The following is a 17180-nucleotide window of genomic DNA, read 5'->3' as shown; positions in this document are numbered from 1 at the left end:
CTCATTGGAGATCTTCTGAAAGTAATCTGGTGTTTCTCTCTTGCACATTTCATAATCTTCTCTTTATGTTTCACTGTGGTGAGTTTGATTATAGTATGTCGCAGTGAGGATCTTTTCTAGTCATGTCTATTGGGAGTTATCTGTGCTTCCTATAGTTGGACGTCCCTTCTTTCTCCAAACCTGGGAAGTTTTCTGCTAGTGTTTCACTAAAAAGTCCTTCTAATCCTTTCTCTCTCTCCATGCGTTCAGGAACTCCTAGAACCTGAATGTTCGTTTTTTTGTTTTGTTTTGTTTTGTTTTGTTTTGTTTTTTAATAATATCCTTTAGATTCCCAACAGTATTTTTTTAGTTTTCTAATTTCCTCTTGTTGTGTTTGGTTTGACTGTATACTTTCCTGTGCTTTGTCTTCTAAGTCTGATATTCTCCCTTCTGCCACACTGATTCTGTTTTTAAGACTCTCCACTGCATTTTTTATTTGTTCTACTGAATTCTTCATTTCCTTTTGATTTCTCTTTAAGATCTCAATTTCATGTTTATTGAATTCTTCATTTCATTTTGATTCCTCTTTAAGATCTCAATTTCATGGGAGAAAGTTTCTTTCATATTCTTATATCTCCTTGTCTTCACAATCTAGTATTGAAATGTCATGTTCTTTTGGGAGCATCATTTTGTCTTCCTTATTCTTGTTTCTTGGATTGTTGTGTTTGTTGTTCAGTGTTTGTGGATATACCCATTGGTGGTTTCTTCTTATACTCCTCCTCCTTCTCCTCCTCCTCCTCCTTCTCCTTCACCTTCCTCCTCTTCCTCTTCTTCCTCTTTTTCTTCCTCTTCCACTTCTTCCCCTTCTTCCTCCTCTTCCGCCTTCTTCCTCTTCTTCCTCCTCCTCCTCTTCTTCCTCCTCTTCCTCCTCTTCCTTCTCCTTCTTCCTCTTCTTCTCCCCCTTCCTCTTTCCCTCCTCCTTCTCTCCCTCCCCCTCTCTCTCCCCCTCCCCCTTCTCCCTCTCCTTCTTTTTGCTGTTGTAGTTTTTATCATTGTGCTATGACTCTGTAGATAAGTGGAATGTCTGCTTTCAGTGAATCTCTAGAGGCTTGGAGTGGTTGTGGCCAAAGAGCTCTATTCAGTTCTCCAGAGTTAAGGACATGTCTAAGGTAACACCCAGGTTTGGCATGTTAGATCTTCTCTCTTTTTTTGAATCAGAAGGCAAGTATATTCCGCTCAGCTGAGCTCTTCTCCTCAGTGGAGACTGATGCCTGAGCGCTAGCCCCAGTGGGTATAATATTTGTCTGCTCTGTCCCAAGGGCCACACAAAGCATTTGTGCAGTCCTCAGTGTAAGTTCAGATTTCCCCACAATGTCTCTCTAGGTAACCAGGAAACCCCAAACTTGTAGTGTCTCCCACTGAGACTGCTCAAAGTCCCAGCCACACCACGATTCCTCCCATAAACCCTCAGTTTTTTTCACAGTCCTTGTTCAGAAGCTTTACACAGTCACAAGCTCCTAGCCCCCTGTTATTTCTCCCCACCAGAGTCAGGAGTCTCCACTTGGCTGATTGCCCAGGGCAGACACGAGCTGGCACAGCTGTAACGTATGTCCATAATGGTGCCCACTCTACTTTTTTTTTCTCCTCTAGTTTAGTATACTTTCCCCCACGGGGCTTCAAGCCTCTTTCCCTCTAGGTTCTTCCTGCTGCTTTTTCGCCAGTGGCTTGGGCTACTGCAGTCTCATCTCACTTCACTTTCCAGCGCTGCTGCTTAGGCTCTCGGCTGTTGGAGTCCTGAACCATGGGTGCCCACGCACTCTACATAGGTCCACCGTGTCCCTCATTTCAGTAGAGTTTCCTCTGCTGTTTTTCCTCTAACTCTTCCCTGAGACTACATTATCTCTACTTTTTTAAAACTATCTCCTCCTGGTCTAGAGCAGTAAGCTCCCTCCTTACTCTGCCATTTTGGAACCTCCTCAAAGTTTTTTTGTACAAAAATAATCAGCTTTTAATTCCATCTTCCTTGAACTTTTTGAAGTATCCTTGCACAGTGGAAACAATGCAAACAACCTGTCTGTATTGAAAGGGAGAGTTATTCACAAGATAGCATTAAAGGAAAGAATGACATATACTGCTCGGTTTCATTCATGTTAAAAATTAATTAAGTAAAAATAATGAAGTAGATGCATATATAACAACATCCATATAGAAAATATTATGGAAAGATGTTCTAACTTGTAGACAGATCGCTGAAAGGAGTAGAAAGGAGACAGATGTGAGGAATTGCCTGGGGCCTTTTACTCTTATAATAGTCTATATTATTTATTTGCTTTTTTAAAATAATGAAGCAAATGTTACTTTTATAATACATATTTATTTAAAGTGTTTATTTGCCTCTTGCCAAAAAACAATTAGTTCAGGAACACCTAAGTGAGCAAATTAAAATATTTTCTTTTCAAATCACCTATTTATATTCTCCAGTGTTAAAAAGCTGCACTGATTCATCTGTAAACCTTCATATAAAATAGTGACTATTTGACTTAGTTTTCATTAAATTGTTCCCTCTGGACCAGTGTTGCAATGCAGCGGTTAAAGCCACTGCATATGCCACCGACATCCCATTTCTGAGCGCCAGTTCCAGTCTTGGCTGCTCAGCTTCCATTCCAGTTTCCAGCTAATGCTCCTGGGAATGCTGGGAAAGATGGCCTAAGTACTTGGGCTTCTGCCGCCATTGGGGGAAACCCTATTGGAGTTCCTGGCTCTAGGCTTTTGTCTGGACCAGACCTGGCTGTTATGGTCATTTGGGGAGTGAACCAATGGACTGAGGATAATCTCTCTCTCTCTCTCTCCTTTTCAAATAAAGCATTTAATTTTTTTTCTCTTTAAAACTACATAAGTCCTGTCTTTTTTTTTTTTTTTTTTTTTTTTTTTTTGACAGGCAGAGTGGACAGTGAGAGAGAGAGACAGAAAGGTCTTCCTTTGCCGTTGGTTCACCCTCCAATGGCCGCTGCGGCCGGCGCACCGCGCTGATCCGATGGCAGGAGCCAGGTACTTCTCCTGGTCTCCCATGGGGTGCAGGGCCCAAGCACTTGGGCCATCCTCCACTGCACTCCCTGGCCGCAGCAGAGAGCTGGACTGGAAGAGGGGCAACCGGGACAGAATCCAGTGCCCCGACCAGGACTAGAACCCGGTGTGCTGGCGCCGCAAGGTGGAGGATTAGCCTAGTGAGCCGTGGCGCCAGCCAAGTCCTGTCTTTTTAAAACACCATGTACTCTTTACCAAAGAGGACACCCATATACGGTTTTCTTAATATTTCTAAAAATGCCTGGTTTTGTTATTCATATCTGTTCAGTATTTGATCTCCTGTTTATTTATACTTCCAGTGACTCACAAAGGCAAGTTCTTGTTCATTTAATTTTTGTTTGTTTATTTATTTGAAAAGCAGAGAGACAGGGAAGATAAATACAGAGATCTCTCATCTGTTGGGTCACTTCGCAAATATCCACACAGCTGGGCTAAAGCTGGGAATTAGGAACTCAGTCTCCCACGTGGGAGGCAAGGACCAAACCACGGGAGTCATCACCTGCTGCTTTTCCAGAATGCGCTTTGGCAAGACGCTGGAATTGGGAGCAAAGCCAGGAACCAAACCCGGGCTCTCTGAAACTGGATGTAGGCATCCTGGCAGCATCTTAACAGCTGTGCCAAACACTCGCCCCCTCAAAGACAAATTCTTTCTAATTTTAGGCTTTTACTCAAAAAAGGACATAAGTCTTTTAAGATCAATAAATCTCTTTAGTCCCTGCTTTGGCTCCAAAATACTGAATTTTGCCTTGTATCCAACCTGTCTCACCAGAATTCCTTATGAAATGCTGGGAGAAAGGTATTTTAGGACACACATTTATTTTGCAGGTGATGAGTGTACTCCTCACTTCAAAAGTCATGGTTAGATAAATGTCACAGAAAGCCCACATTACTGATCTCAAACAAACATTCACAAATGAATTTTATCAAAATTCTATTAAAAACTGTTGGATCTTTGCGTTCCTGTCATCACCAAAGGTTAAGTTACCCTTCTTGTAACTTTCTGCCTGATTTATTTAATGCCTCTGCCAAATAGTCTTTATGATTTTCTCTGGAATATTTAAAGGAAGAAAGGAGCCTTGTTTTTAATACTAACTTCTGCTGCTTGAGAAGAAGTCTGAAGTAATTTTAAAGTATGACAACATCTTTCTGACAAATATTATTGTCTGTCTATAAATCAAGTGCAGAAATGATGTACTAGGCTATTTAGAACAGAAATAAAATAGAAAATGAACCATGTCTGGCTAAAGTGAGCTTATGCATTATATATGGTGAGCTAGAAGAGACATCAAAGCATCGATTAGTAGGAGTAAAGTCACTCTGTTAAGGTCAAAAATTTAGTTAATGGTTGTGTTAGAACTAGAACTGTGAACTTTGGTCTGCCAGTTTGCTAGTTCTGCCACACCATGCTGTGTGTCCCTGCATATACTCACACATGCTTCTGCATGTGACTGTATGTGACCAACATTGTGGTCCAGAAACTCCACTTGGGATATATACTCAACATCCAAGTGAGTGTTTATATGCATCAAAAATCATGTACTATATAGTTCATTACAGCATTGTTCTTCCTGGCCAAAGTCTGATAGAATGGAGGAAAGATAAATTACAGTATATTCACACAGTGGAATATTAGACGTCAATTTAAAAAGAAAGAACTGGTGCCCTGTGCTGTGGTACAGTGGATTAAGGTGATGCCTGCAGCGCTGGAATCCTGTAACAGAACACCTGCCTAAGTCTCGGCCGTTCTGCTTCCAGTCCAGCTCTCTGCTAATGTGCCGGGGAAAACAGCAGAAGATGGCTCAAGTTTTTGGGCTCTTATCATCCATGTGGAAGACCCAGATGGAGTTTCTAGCTCCCTGCTTCTGTCTGGCCCAGCAGAGGCCATTTGGGGAGTGAACCAATGGATCTCCTTATCTGTCTGTCTTTCCCTCTGTCTTGTCACTCTGCCTTTCAAATTAGGAAGGAAGGGAGGGAGGGAGGGAGGGAGGGAGGGAAGGAAGGAGGGAGGGAATGGGAGAGGGAGAGGAAGTGGGGGAGGGGGAGGGGAGGGAGAGGGAGACGGAGGGGGGAGGGGGAGGGGAGGGAGGAGAAAAGAACTACTAAGACAGGTGTTTGGCTTGGTATTTAAGATGCTGTTTGGGTTCCCACATCCCACATCAGAGTGCCTAGGTTTGACTCCTGCTCTCCAGCTTCCTGCTAATATACACCCTGGGAAGCAGTAGGTGGCGGCTGAAGTATAGGGTCCCTACCACCCATGTGGGAGAACTGAATTGGGTTCTCAGCTCCAAGTTCCATCCTGGCCTTGCCCTGGCCATTGCAGGTATTAGGGAACTGAACTAGCAAATGGGAAATCTCTTTCTGTCTCTTTCTCTGCCTTGCAAATAAATTAATTAAAATTTTTAAAAAGTAATAATAAATTTAAAAAGAACAAACTAATGCTTCATGAAGTGATATGGAGAATCCCCTAAAATCATATTGTTGAGCAAAAGTAGCTGAACGTAAGTTACAGGAGTGGGTATTGTGGTGCAGTGAGTTAAGCCACCATCTTGGACACCCACGTCTCATATCAGAGTGCTGGTTGGAATCACAGCTACTTTGCTTCCAATTCAGCTTCCTGTTAATGCGCCTGGGATGGCAGCAGATAATAGCCCAAGTACTTGGGTCCCTACCACCCACATGGGAGAGTTCCTGACTGCTAGCCTTAGCCTGGCTCAGCCTGGGCTGCTGCAAGCATTTGGAGAGTGAACCAGCTAATAAAGATCTCTCTCTCTCTCTCTCTGTCTCTCTCTGTCTCACTCTCTCACTCTTACTCTGCCTTTCAAGTAAATATATAAATAAATCTTTTATAAAGAAATGATAGAAAGAACTTGTATTTTTATGTCTTTGATGAGGTCCTTAAAGGCAGAGATAATTTCTGTGCAGCTATGGGTCTTGCATACTCAGTATGTTACTTAGCATGTAATAGGTGCTCAAGGGATATTTATTTTAATGGAGAGTGTATGATGTGGAAGAAGTCACAAATGAGCACCCAGTATTTTTCTAATGAGAAAAACAGCAGAAAATGTAAGAAATAATACTTCAGTTCTCAGATGTTTTTACCAGAGCACAGCATATGGAAAACTGAAATGTTAGCACTATGTTAACTGTAACTGACACTTGGCTAGGTATGACTGTCATGAGGCTACGGTAATATTTCACAATATTTCAAAATTGACACAGCCAATAAAGCCTCTGGTTTGACCCCAGAATTAATCTAAACATGTTATCAGATAGTTTCTACAATTCATATTTTTGGCCTCGATGAGGAAGAGATCATCACAACCCGTTCTACTACTTCTTACTCAATAGAACTGGAATGCTGTGTTGATTGGTAAGAGGCTTTTAAGGGTTGGTGTCTTGGGGTCTACGTAAGTTTATTATGGAACAAGGCATTCTCTGGCTCCCTTTCCTCTGCATTTTTCATTTCATGAGAGTGATGAGTTTGGAATGGGAGAAATTAAGTAACTCTTCAGTCTGTTTCACTTCCAGATCCTTAGACCCAACTTGTGTATGGATGGCACATGCCATCTACTAGAGCTGTACACTTAGGGCCAGCCTCACCATCATAATAAAACACTAAAACACTACTTTGCTTCTTTTGGGCACTTGATTATCCTAGGGACCACCCAGAAGGTGGGATAACTGTACCTAAGTAGAATTTTTAAATTCTGAATCTCCTGCTGTGACAGGGCCACCCTTTGATAGCATCTCATTCCTTCGTCCCTAATCATATACCACAAGTCTTCATGATCCTCTTGTTCTACCATTGGTTCTTTAGCTAATGATAGGTGTTATTCTGGTATTAGTGCCTATTACTCTTGAAGGTTTATTATGTGAAAAAACCCTTAAGTCAGAAAAACAGATTCACTCATGTTTGAAAAAGATGTGTCCTACTGATTATAGATCAGACAGGCCACCTGACTTGGGTCCCCAGGGAGCCACAGGAACAAATTGCCAGTCAATTTGTAATCATCTTTAGAAACCCTGGCTGCTGAGCAGCAATTATCACAGTTTTGTAAGGAGCCCTGTGCTGAAGCAAGTGTATTTCCTTAAATATTGACTAGCAGGATTTCCCTTCTCCTAGTAGGCTTGTCTCATCAAGACAAAGTTCAAACAACTTGGGTGGGTGGGAAAAACTTTACAGGATGTTATTTTATATAAAGATATTTGTGGAGTGCTGAATGTGTAATGCTAAGGTGGAAAAAATTTCTATTTTCCTTAATATTACCTAAATTACCTTTAAAAGTTCATTGTTTTTCATCTCAGTTTTTTATGAAGGGTTACATTTTGTCCTCAGTGTTTTCCCATTATTGTAGTCTCTTGTAAGTTTTATGTAGCTTGTTATCATTGAGGCTTTTCGGAAATGTTTTATTTTACCTCTGGGAAAGAAAAAGCTTGTGTTCTTTCCTTTCTTGCTGATGTTATCAGCCCAGTGCACAGATTTTGACCCCTTGTACTCTTACTTTACACTGGAGCTTTTCAAATTCATTGAGTTAGCTTGCCAACAGGATTTGATTTTCTGTCTTACCCTATTAATGATTTAAAATTAATGCATATTTGAAGACAACTGACAAAATGATATGACAAAAAACATAATGAATTTTTACTGGGGTGGGCCTTTAGCTTAATAGCTAAGGCACTCACGTCCCTCCTTGGAATACCTGGCTTTGGTACCCAAAGTTTAAACCTGGCTCTGGCTCCTGACTCCTGGTTCCTGCCAGTGCAGACTCTGGGAAGCATCAATGATGGCTCAGGTCACTGGGTTCCTGCCGCCCATATGGGAGGCCTGGATTGTGTTCCTAGCCCTTGGCTGTGGTCCCAGAGCAGCCTCAGATGTTGGCATTTGGGGAGTGAACCAATGGATCAGAGTTCTTTCTCTCTGCAAACCCCCCCTACCCCAGTCTCTGTCTCTCAAATTAATATATTGTTAACACTTATTTATTTGACAGCCAGAGTGTCAGAGAGAGGGGGCGAGGAGAAGACACAGAGAAAGAGATTCTCCATCTGCTGGTTCATTCCCCAAATGACCATAATGGCCAGGACAGGCCCCAAACCAAGCCAGGAACCTGGAACTGCATCTGGGTCTCCCATGTTGATAGTGGGGCCCCCAAGGACTTGGGTCATCGTCTACTGTTAGAAAGAATCCCTACCAACATTTTTGTGAGGTTCCCCCAAAATGCGTGAAGATCTTAGATTAACTTACCTTGAAATCCATGAGTTAATATGGAATGGCTCCATTCTTTGTCTTCTGCAAGGCATTCAGACAAATACAGTTTGAGCATCCCTCATCCAAAATGCTTAGGACCAGAAGTATTTCAGATTTCAGAGTTTTCAAATCTTGGGATATTTTCATAGACTTTCCCAGGTGACCATCCCTGATCTGGAAATCTGAAATTCTGAATCAAATATCAGAGCATTAGAGATTTGGGGTTTTCAGATTAGGGGTACTCAACTTGAATACTTTTTTGATTACTCTTTTCTAAATTTCATTAATGTACTGTAGTCAACATTAATTTATAACTGGCAATTTTTTTATTTGTTTATTTGACAGATAGAGTTAGACAGTGAGAGAGAGAGACAGAGAAAGGCCTTCTTTCCATTGGTTCACCCCCCCACAAATGGGCAAAATTTAAAAGTAGAAAAAAATTACCATTTCAGTTTGCATTGCATTACTTTTAAAGCATTTATTTATTTGGAAGGCTGAGAGACAGAGAGAGGGAGAGACATGGAGAGGGAGGAATCTTCTATCCTCTGGTTTACTTCCTAAATGGCTGCAACAGCCAAGTCTAGTCAAGCTGAAGCCAAGAACCAAGAATTCCATCCGAGTCTCCCATATGAGTGTTTGGGGCCCAAGTACTTGGGCCATCATCCACTGCTGTCCCTGGCACATTAGCAGGAAGGTGGATCAGAAGTGGAGTAGCAGGGACTTGAACCAGCTCTCCAATATGATGGTATGCTGGCACTGCAAGTAGAGGTGTAACTCACTGAGCCACAATGCCAACGCCTGGGAATTTTTTATTGATTTACTATCTTCTGTGAGATAGATATGATGACATTTCAATATCAAGCAAAAAGACACCCCACATGGAGAAAACATACTTACATATGTAACCTTTAAAGTGAGGACTTTAAATTTTAGAGGAAATGTTGACAGTAAACTTCAGCAAATCATTGAGAGCCATCTAACCTTCTAGTGTCGATTTCTTGGTTGCCTTTACAGTTTAACTCAGCTGCTAAGCAGCTGATAGAATGGGATAAGCCTCCTGTGCCAGGAACTGAGGCTGGAGAGTGTACCTCTGCAGCAGCCCAGAGCAGCACCGCCCCAAAGCACTCCGACACCAAGAAGAACACCAAAAAGCGGCACTCCTTCACGTCTCTCACCATGGCCAACAAGTCCTCGCAGGCATGCCAGCACCGCCACTCCATGGAGATCAGCCCCCCTGTCCTCATCAGCTCCAGCAACCCCACAGCGGCCGCGCGGATCAGCGAGCTGTCCGGGCTTTCCTGCAGTGCCCCTTCTCAGGTAAACCCTCAAAAAGGATTTCTGCCATAGAAGGGCCTCCTCGCGAACAGATGTGTCCACTAGGTGAAAACTAGTTTATTGTGAGCTTCTGAAGATTGTAGCTTTCCCGGGAAGCAAAGACTATGCATTTTATAGGTGGAAACATGGAGAAGGGAAAGCTAGTGTGATAGTGTCAACCCAGAATGGACCACGCCATCATTCTCAGAGGAAACATCAGAACGTACAGGATTATTTAAGTAATCCCTACCGCCAGGACTAGTAAAGCTAATGATACTTTTCACCAAGCAATCTTTCAGTTTTACAGAGTTGTCTTACGGTGCTGCTTTGGGAGATCTTGCCAGCTAAAATGTTTTCTCTACCCAAACTTAAGGCCCTGTACTTGAAGTTCATCAGGTTGCAGCTGCTTGCATCTGTGTAACTTACCATGATATTTAGGGCTGTCAGAACTAGAGAGAAGGAAGAGAAAGGTTGAAGAGAAAGATTGAAAAGAAATGTTTAAGTTAGAAATTGGCCTCCCATTTTTTTTAAAGCTCATTAATTCATCAAGACTTTGGACTCGCTTGAAAAATAACTATACATTATTCTTGCATTAAAATAATAGATGATTGTGTTAAAATAAAAGATGATTGGGAACATGCATTAATTCATTTTTAAAATGGGTATTCAATACCTTATTATACTGTGTATACCTCGGGCCTTAATTCTCAACTATAAAACAAGCCTAATGGTGGCCTTGCCCAAGCTACAGGGCTGCTGTTGTTATCCACTTAGGTAACAGCTGGATTTTCACACCTTAAAGGTCAGAGAGCCTAGTCCAAAGGCTCTGACACACTGCGAGAAGTTTCTTTTGTGTCTCATGTTTCATTTTTAAAGTGCGTGTAGATTTTACATTCCACTCCACAATATAGCTGTGGGATTCTGTTTCTTTAAATAAAATGAAGTTATTTTCCTTGAAGAAAGAAATGAAGAGGGGGGAGTAGCAAGGGAAGAAAGAAGAAAGGGTGATGGGAGGGAGGGAGGGAAGCAGGCTGGCAGGGCGACAGACAGGAAGACATACATGGAATTCTTTCCCTTGAAAAGAGGGAACAAGACGTGCGTGGCCCTGGGCCCCCAGAAGTACAGTTTTTGGTATTCTTGCCCAGTTTTATTACAGGTTGTTTTTTCTCAGTCTCACTTATTTGACCCTGCTCCATCAGATTCATATTTCTTGTTGTGAGTTAAGTGCATTCACTTTTTCTGAATAAGATTAAGGTTTTTCAAGTGGTGGAACAGTTCTCTTATTGAGAGAGATAGGACATATGCACACACTCACACAGTCGACTAGAATGTGAGTGCAGTGAGGGCAGGGGTCTGTGTTTTTGTTCATTGATAATATTGCAAATGGAAGATGTACAATAAGCACTCAAAAAACATTTGTTGAATGATTGAGTCAACTGAAAAATGGGTGGAGGAGGGAGCCCTGTTATTTCACTTGTAACTAATCACACCCATGTGAAACATAGCTGTGTATTACGGATCAGAGTAGGAAGTGCCAAGTGCATTGAATCTAGAAAGGTATAGAACAGATTTTTGACTAAAGTTCTGAAGGAGGGACCTGGTAAAGACGGCCATTCTGTGCGATCTAGCAGCACTTCTACAGTGATGTGTGCTTAAAGTGAATGACAAACATCTGCCGAGGATAACCCAGGGAGGGAATGGCTCTCAAAGAAGGGACAGTGATCTTTCGGCAGTAGGGAAATTTCAAAGAGAAAGGAAGATAAAATGAACATTTGCATTTCTGCAGAGAACTCTGCAGTCAGGTGTGAGCATGTGTGACGCTGCTGCGGCAGAGCCGGGAATGAAGACTGCAGAAGTAGAGCTATTTTTGTTTGGGTTGGAGTAGCTTAGGAAACAAGGCTCTTTCTGTGTTCCATTAAAACAGTTTATCTTTCAGCCATTCCACCCCTCCTCCCATAGCTGAGTTCCTTCTGTTTTCAATGGTAATGTGTTGCCTTAGGGAAGAGATATTTCTAGATGGGGCTGGGAGATGTTTGAAGTACTGCCTGCTTTCTCCAGCCTTGGTTTACAGAATACACTGCTACCAAGGGCACTGTGTACGTTGGAAAGAACCATAGTCCACAGTCAAGTATCGAGTATATGTAGTGTATGAGATGTGCAAATGCTTCCTAACCATGGAGTTCAGTGACTGGGAAAGTGGCTCTTGTGAGACTAAGATAAAGGATCCTGCCTTCCCTCAGACCCCACAGAGCACCTATCAGTAGATTCAAGTGAGCACCATTGCTGTGACTGGCCTGATTTTCGTCTTCTTTCCCTGACTCATGCTCATCTTTACCTTGTGTTCTTTCCTTTTATTTTTTACTGTTCATATATGCATGAATTTCAAAATATTTTTAGACCAAAATGAGTTTATCCATGAATTATCTAAAGTACTCTTGTATTAGGATTGGCTTTGTATGCATTTATTGGGAAATAAAAAGTAGAAGGCCTAAAGAAGTTATAATTAATTTTGTTTGTCATCTGCATGAAATCTAGACATAGGCAGTTGTGTGCTGTATGATGACACCACAGGGTTGTTAGGGACCTAAGCACCTTCCAGCTCACTTTCCACCATGTAGGTAGTCCTTATCCTCATGCTTCTGGGTCGCTATTACAGATTTCACTCTCACATCCAGATTTCAGGCAGCAGGATGGTGAAATGGACACAAGAATGGAGCACTGGGCTTGCTTGCTGTTATAGTGAATTGCTATTGAGTGGTGACTGAATGTTCAGATACATAAACTGGAAGATTGTTGATAGGCTGTGCTGTCCAGGTGGGTCACCAGATGAGATCGATGTGCAGGGATGACTGTGATTCATATCTTAAACACACATGATTGTGCAAGCAACCAAGACATTTTGTGTGCTCCTCTGACCACACCTACGGTATTTTTTTGGCCTCTGGCAGCTGGAGGAGTGATTCATTGTGAGTGTTCCTATGGCCTTTATACAGTGCCAGTGGCCTCAGGGAAAGCGAGGGCCCACCCATGCCCATTTGCTTTCCCCAGCCTTTTTCTGCTCTACATTTAACCCTTTCTTATAGAGAAGACTGAACTGATTTTTGCAGTTCTATGAGGAAAAGAGGAACTCAGCAGAATTTCAGGTTGGCCCTATTCAGGGCATTCATTCTGGGCTGGTCTACTTCGTTCTGGTTTTAGTCCTTCTTTGGTGACTTCTCTTCCTTTGCCCCAGCCTCATGTTGAAGTGGTGCTTACAAGATTCTCCTTGTGCTGTGCTTCAGGCCTGCAACTCCAGTGGCAAGGACTTTGGGGAGCCTCTGTTCCCACACTTCATGGGGCTCCAGAGATAGGAAGTGACTTACCCCAAGACGATTAACAGAGAATTATTCTGACTCCCACTCTGGGGCTTTTAGAGAAATATCAGTCAATAAAGAGATCTCAGGTATTTGTAGGGAGAGGCCTAGAAACTATATTTTGGTGAGTTGTTGTTTTTTTCTGCCCCAAAGTTTCCTTGATAATGATGGCTACTTTGCAGTGAACTTCATTGTGCTTTCTAAGAAGGCCTCCTCTTTTCTGCGATGCAGACGTAGAAATGTCCTTTGCGAAGGTGTATAAATAGATTTACTGGGAAAAATAACTGAAGGCCATGATTTTTATCCTAGAATGAAAAACTAGTGTGTTTCCCATTAGAAACTGAATTTTATTCACAAGAGAAACAGAAAATGCGAGTTTGGGGAGAAACTTGTTAATGGCACCACTGGATCTACTTAAATTCAGGTCTTAAGTTCCTTCAATAAATGGGATAACACGCACAAATGTACTTTACAAGATGGGGGACTCCATGTATAACACAGATGTGTGGAAACAGATCGTATGATATGGTACGGATTATCCCTGGCCTTTGTAGGGCCTAACTCAGGCCCTCTGCAGACCAATCATTAAGCTTTTCTTTGCCCTGATCATCTTTTTCTAAATTTATAGGAATTAAGGAAACTTTGCTCAGTATTACATTGTTATTGAAAAAATCCTAGCATTTTTTAATGTGTCATTGTCTCCTTCGGGAAAGAAGATATCAACCAACCACATTGCTTCTGTTCCCAGTGGAGGAAAATCCACTGCATTTGTTCGGGAACCCACGCCCTACAAGGAACACCGCTGCATCCTGCAGTTGGACCTACTATGCAAACTGAGTGAAATTGATCGAGTAGCTGAGTACAGGCAATGAAATGACCTGAATAACTCAATTTCTTCCTAGTAAATTAATCTTAGGTGGTATCATGCATAAGACACCTTTGGAAATAACTGATTTAGCTTGACAGTGTTCCTTTAAAGGTTCTATAAATAATTGCCTGCTATGGGCATGTCTAGGCAGCTGCATTTTAATTACGTACCCCCACTAAAAGGTAAAAGTCATGAAGAGTGATACTGAAAACAGCAAAATACCTTAAGAATGTTACATAGGTGTAACATACTGATGCACAGGTGAGCATTCAGCCACAATTCACCCTAAAGGGGATCTTCAGGGAATTTGTTAGTAGGCTGGTCAAGCTCCAGGCTGACATCTGAAAAGTCCTTTGATTCATGGTAGCGTGCTGAATGAGGCAGTATGTTACTGTGAAAGCCAATACCAGTTGAATACCATCGGCAAAACATCATGAAAAGATTCACCTCTGTAGATGTAGAATACATGGTACAAATTAAGTAGCCAGTAAATATCGGTTCAACATTCCCAAAATAACAGAAACTACAGATTTTAGTTAATATGAGCTGTCCTATTAAGCATAGTCTTTTTAATACCTTTTTTTTCTTGGCAGGTTCATATAAGTACCACCGGGTTAATTGTGACCCCGCCCCCAAGCAGCCCAGTGACAACTGGTCCCTCGTTCACTTTCCCATCAGATGTTCCCTACCAGGCTGCCCTTGGAGTGAGTATAGTTTCTCCCATCTTTATTTCTCTTTTAGGTATTTAGCCTCCTTACTCTGGCAGGCTCTATGTCCTAAGGCCTGCCAGATACTTGCTAGGTGGGGTGGATCTCTATCTTTCATTTGTTATCTCTGTTAATCTTACAAAAAGTCTGTTGCCTACAGCCTGCAAAAATCTCCCACAGTGAGGATTAGTGGCCTGAAGCTATTAGAACTCTGAGAAATACATTTAATTTTCATTAAAGTTCAACCTGATTTCCTGAAGACATAACCTTTATTTCTTTTGTGTTCCTGCTTATTTCTTAGAAAGATACATTTTATAGAATTACTGAGGAAATGGGTCTCAGAGGCTAAATAGTTTGTTTTGATACATTGATACCAGATCTCTACATTTAGTATTCATCCTTTAATTTTTTATCTTCTATTGGGATAACCTGTGGCCATGGCCGCCTAAAGGTATCTGCTGTCTTGGAAGCCTCCCTCAGATTCTGTTTGTTTCCATCAGAAAACATAATATCTGCATATGGAACCTAAATATTGATTGCTTTAAAACATCTGAAAAGGGAAAATTAGGATAGCCAAGGGAAACAGATACAAAGAAGAGGAATGCTGTGGAGAGAAAATTAAAAGGGAAGAAACAAGGAAATATAACTCTAGGTAGCAGAGAAGCACAGTAGTTTAAGGCCAAGTTTCTGAAACTGTAGGCGATTGAACTGAAAGGAACCAGCCGTTGAGAGACATCTCTCACCCAGGCCAATGCCGCGGCTAATACTTTTAGACTATTTGTTTGAGCTCTGAGTTGGAGATTGTTAAATCAGATTACCTGAATCAATTGTTTCACCCTGCCCAGCCCCTCCCATACCTTGTGATGCTGTCAAAGAAACCGTGTGGCCTGCTGATAGGGCTGCAGGCCTGGGATGAAACACACCTGGGTTGAAGCCCAGCTCAGCCACTTACCTGTTAGATCACTACAAAAAATTACTCAGCTTCTGTAAGCCTACTGTCCCTTCCTATAAAATGGGATTGTTAGTACCTCCTTCAGAGAGTGAGGACATTGAAGGGGATGACTACTGCTGATCTCACTGGCCTCTGCTGAGGACTGTTGCAAGGTGGGCCTGTGACATGTGCCAGTAATTTAAGAATGCCTTGGAGGGTCTGGTTCATTTTGTTATAGTTTGCTCTGCTGTTTGTGCCAAGAGATAGTGAGGCTTCTAAGCAACTGGTTTATTTTCCGGTTGTGGATTTTATATACATTGTAAAGATTACATTTCCCTCTGCTAGACTGCTTAGAGCCACATTTGTAGCCCCTCCAACCAGGATCTCACAGTCAACATACTCTGCAGTATGTTGACTCTATCTATTTTTATTGTCCTCATTTTTCATTTTTCTTCCTTTGTATTTATTTTATCTTGGTGCATTCTATAAATAATTGAAAACTGATTTTGAAACAAGTGGGATATAAATAAATGCAGAATTATATTAACTAACTTGATTTAGATATTCAAAACTTTGTAGATTTAAGCCTGTCGTTTTATTTAAAGGAAAGTTAATAATGTTATAGTTAGAGGCTGAAGTTAGTTTGTTTCTTAGTGTTCCCTGAACAGTTACACCTCCCTGAATTATACAGCTGTTTAGTGAGGGCGAGTTGCCTTGATTCATCTGGGGGAGAAGATGAATTTCAATTAACTTTTATTGAAATGTGGTTTCCATGAGATTCTTTTAGTCCCAGACATTTGACTAGAGCCAAGTTCCATAACCGTCCTGTCCTCTAATATCCAGGGGAGACTCCCTCCTTTTCTTCCCACCCCCAATACACACATACAACCAGTTGGAATTTCCATTTCCACAGGACTACCTTGCATGGAAACATTCTGGTATAATTTCTTAGGGTGGAAAAAAGGGCTAATTTTTCTGATCTTAGAAAAGCTAATTAGCGGGCCGGCGCCGCGGCTCAATAGGCTAATCCTCCGCCTAGCGGCGCCGGCACACCGGGTTCTAGTCCCGGTCGGGGCGCCGGATTCTGTCCCAGTTGCCCCTCTTCCAGGCCAGCTCTCTGCTGTGGCCCGGGAAGGCAGTGGAGGATGGCCCAAGTGCTTGGGCCCTGCATCCCATGGGAGACCAGGAGAAGCACCTGGCTCCTGCCTTCGGATCGGTGCGGTGCACCGGCCGCAGCGCGCCAGCCGTGGCGGCCATTGGAGGGTGAACCAACGGCAAAAAGGAAGACCTTTCTCTCTATCTCTCTATCTACTCTGCCTGTCAAAAAAAAAAAAAGCTAATTAGCAAAAAAACCTTAAGACTGCCTAAATTTCAGTCCTTGTGTGTGAAAAATTTTACATGTTAAACAGCCTATTGCTTTTAACTGAAGGTTCACTCTAGGGCAAATCAGTGGGACAGGTCACAAGAGAGTGTGCATATACAAAAATTAATTTACATTTTATCTTAGGGTTATATAAGAAAACCCGCCTCTTAAGCAAGTGAAAGATTTATTAAACAGCATGTGTACTGTGCCAGTTCCATTTAATGAAAAACCATAAACAGACGTGTCTGTCTTCTCAGGAGATATCTAGATCTCAAAGTCCCCGGTAGGCTGGCAGAAATGTTTTGGGTTTAATATATTAAGTTTATGTGGAAAACC

General features: G+C 42.0%; 1 protein-coding gene across 3 annotated transcripts in view; it reads left to right on the top strand.

The window, feature by feature from the left end:
- SH3RF1 (SH3 domain containing ring finger 1) overlaps positions 1-17180 on the top strand; it is a 195561-nt gene that overhangs the window by 146790 nt on the left and 31591 nt on the right. For 2 of the 3 annotated variants that reach the window (XM_002709468.6, XM_017338128.4), the window contains exons 5-6: positions 9323-9625; positions 14437-14547. In XM_002709468.6, coding sequence (XP_002709514.4) covers positions 9323-9625; positions 14437-14547 — 414 coding nt within the window. The remainder of the gene's footprint in view (positions 1-9322; positions 9626-14436; positions 14548-17180) is intronic. The other variant, XM_008249697.5, reaches the window with a different exon arrangement.

This window comes from Oryctolagus cuniculus, chromosome 2 (assembly GCF_051225735.1).
Source record: "Oryctolagus cuniculus isolate XC-2025 breed Fujian yellow rabbit chromosome 2, ASM5122573v1, whole genome shotgun sequence".
Lineage (NCBI taxonomy): Eukaryota > Metazoa > Chordata > Mammalia > Lagomorpha > Leporidae > Oryctolagus > Oryctolagus cuniculus.
The sequence above is the reverse complement of the archived record's forward strand: the minus strand, read 5'-3'. Positions and strand labels throughout refer to the sequence as shown.